This window comes from Aureococcus anophagefferens, assembly GCF_000186865.1.
Source record: "Aureococcus anophagefferens unplaced genomic scaffold AURANscaffold_39, whole genome shotgun sequence".
NCBI classification, from domain to species: Eukaryota; class Pelagophyceae; order Pelagomonadales; family Pelagomonadaceae; genus Aureococcus; species Aureococcus anophagefferens.
The window spans coordinates 322,001-324,311 of record NW_008705596.1 but is presented as its reverse complement, the minus strand read 5'-3'; the positions used below and the strand labels follow the sequence as shown (position 1 = coordinate 324,311).

The window sequence follows — 2,311 nt, the reverse complement described above, 5'->3', positions numbered from 1 at the left end:
GTCGCCGGGCGCGCGCCGTGGAACGACGAGTAGCAGTGCGTCGGGTCCGCCGCGTCGAACGCGCCGGCCATGCGCGCCGCGACGACGGCCTTGAGCCGCTTCGCGCCGATGGCCTCGCCCGGGGACAGGGCGTCGACGCCCCGCGTCGCCTCGGCGACGGCCCGCGCGAACTCCGAGGGCACGACGGGCACGAGGTGCGCGTCGTCGCCGGGGTCGACGTCGAACTCGCCGAGGAGCCGCGCGGCCCAGGCGTCGCCCGCGGCCGGGTCCTTGGACAGGAGGATCCTCACGTAGGCCGCGAGGGTCTCGGCGAACGCCGACGGCGCCGCGGCCCGCCGCGCCGGCGGGAAGTCGCGGACCCACGCGAGCTGCCCCGTCTTCCCCCAGTCGCCGCCGTGGAAGTTCGCCGTGCCGACGCTGACGCGGAGGCCGCCGCCGGCGAGCGTCGCGACCATCAACTTGGCGTGGGCCGTCGCCTTCGCGTAGTCCGCCTCCGGCGCCGCGACGACGGCGTCGCGCGCGCCGACGTCGCCGCGGAGCGCCTCGCCGTCGACGACGACGACGACCCGCGCGTCCCGGGGCGCGTGCGCGCGCAGGAACTTCTTCGTCTGCCGGGCCGCGTTCGTGCCGAACGTCGTGACGAGCGCGCTCGTCACGCCCGCGAAGAGCTCCCGCGGCGCGAGGTCGGCGGCCGACGCCGGACGCGAACTCCGCTCCAGCGCGTTGGCGTAGACGCGGTGCGACTCCGCGAAGCTTCGGGCCCGCGCGGCGGGAGGCGCGCGGGGCGCCGCCGCGTCGTCTTCGTCGTCGTCGAGTTCGACGGCGTTCGACGAGCAGCGCCCGCGAGCGGCGCCCGTCTCGTCGTCGTCGACGTCGATGTCGATGGCATTCGACGGGGAGCGCCCGCGAGCGGCGGCCGTCTGTTTCTCGTCGTCGCTGCTGCTGTCGTCCAGGAGGCCTCGCTTCCGGCGCTTCTTCGGCGGCTCGGGTGCCTCGTCGTCGGAGCTCTCTTCCCAGAAGGGCTTCGTGGCCATGGCGACGCAGCGGGCTGGGTCGGGCCACTGCGCGAACGAGAGCTCGTCGCGGCGCGGGTCTTGGGCGCTGCCACGCTGCCGGAGAGCTCCGCACGATCGATCTCTACACTAAGTCTTGTAGACAAGAGCTTCACCTCGACTTCGCCCTGCCTGCTCCATCGACCCCCCAGGCAGGCCATGCGCTCCCTCCGGTGGTTCGCCGCCGCGCTGCGCCTCGCCGCCGCCGCGTCGTGCGTCGGGTCTTGGCCGCCGATCCGCGACCGCGCGTCGAGCGCGAGCGACTCGGACTCGGAGGCGCGGTCCAGCGCGCGGTCCAGCGCGCGGTCCACTGGCAGCGCGTTCCGCCGCGACGCGCAGTGGCACCTCAAGTACAGCGCCTCCTTCTGCGGCGCCGCGGCGAAAGCGCCGCCCGCGGAGGCCGCCTGGCCCGTCGTCTGCACGCCGCCGTCGTGCTACCCAGATTTGCAGTGGGCGGAGAGAGAAGTGTAGAGAGTCAGAGTTTAGTTCCGCATGAACGAGGGGGGGAGCGTCTAGTGTAAAGCTTACTGTAGGCAGGAGGGGCGCGCGCGCGACGGGCGCTTGAGACGGGCGCGCGGAACGCGAAGAGCGCGCGAGCGAGGGCCGAGCGAGCGAGGCGGGCGCGCGGTCCGCGGGGCGAACGAAACAGTCCGCGAGGCGGTCCGCCGAGGCCTCTCCCGGAGAGAGGTGTGTCTCGACATCGCATGCTTCAAGCACATCTCTTCTGTCCAAAGGGTGGTGTTCGAAAACACCGGTTGTGGTTTGGGGCGGTCGTCGCCGCCGAGCGACGCGCGGCGGCTGGGCGACCAGGACGACGCTTAGGAGCGCTCGCCGCGGATGCGGCGCGCGAGCTGGATGTCCTTGGGCATGATCGTGACGCGCTTGGCGTGGATCGCGCAGAGGTTCGTGTCCTCGAAGAGGCCGACGAGGTAGGCCTCCGCGGCCTCCTGGAGCGCGAGGACGGCGGAGCCCTGGAAGCGGAGGTCCGTCTTGAAGTCCTGGGCGATCTCGCGGACGAGGCGCTGGAAGGGGAGCTTGCGCACGAGGAGCTCCGTCGACTTCTGGTAGCGGCGGATCTCGCGGAGCGCGACGGTGCCCGGGCGGTAGCGGTGGGGCTTCTTGACGCCGCCCGTGGCCGGGGCGGACTTGCGCGCCGCCTTGGTGGCGAGCTGCTTGCGGGGGGCCTTGCCTCCCGTGGACTTGCGTGCGGTCTGTTTCGTGCGGGCCATGGTGTTGTTTGGTGTTTGGAGGAGGTCCTA

General features: G+C 72.7%; 1 protein-coding gene across 1 annotated transcript; it reads right to left on the bottom strand.

Annotated features, from left to right (window-relative positions):
• Positions 1 to 1,870: 1,870 nt before the first annotated feature.
• AURANDRAFT_32943 (histone 3) lies at positions 1,871 to 2,281 on the bottom strand (the record flags this gene model as incomplete). The annotated part of the gene is made up of 1 exon (XM_009042893.1): positions 1,871 to 2,281. The coding sequence occupies one exon, from the start codon at positions 2,279 to 2,281 to the stop codon at positions 1,871 to 1,873; it is 411 nt and encodes a 136-aa protein (XP_009041141.1).
• Between the last annotated feature and the right edge of the window lie 30 nt (positions 2,282 to 2,311).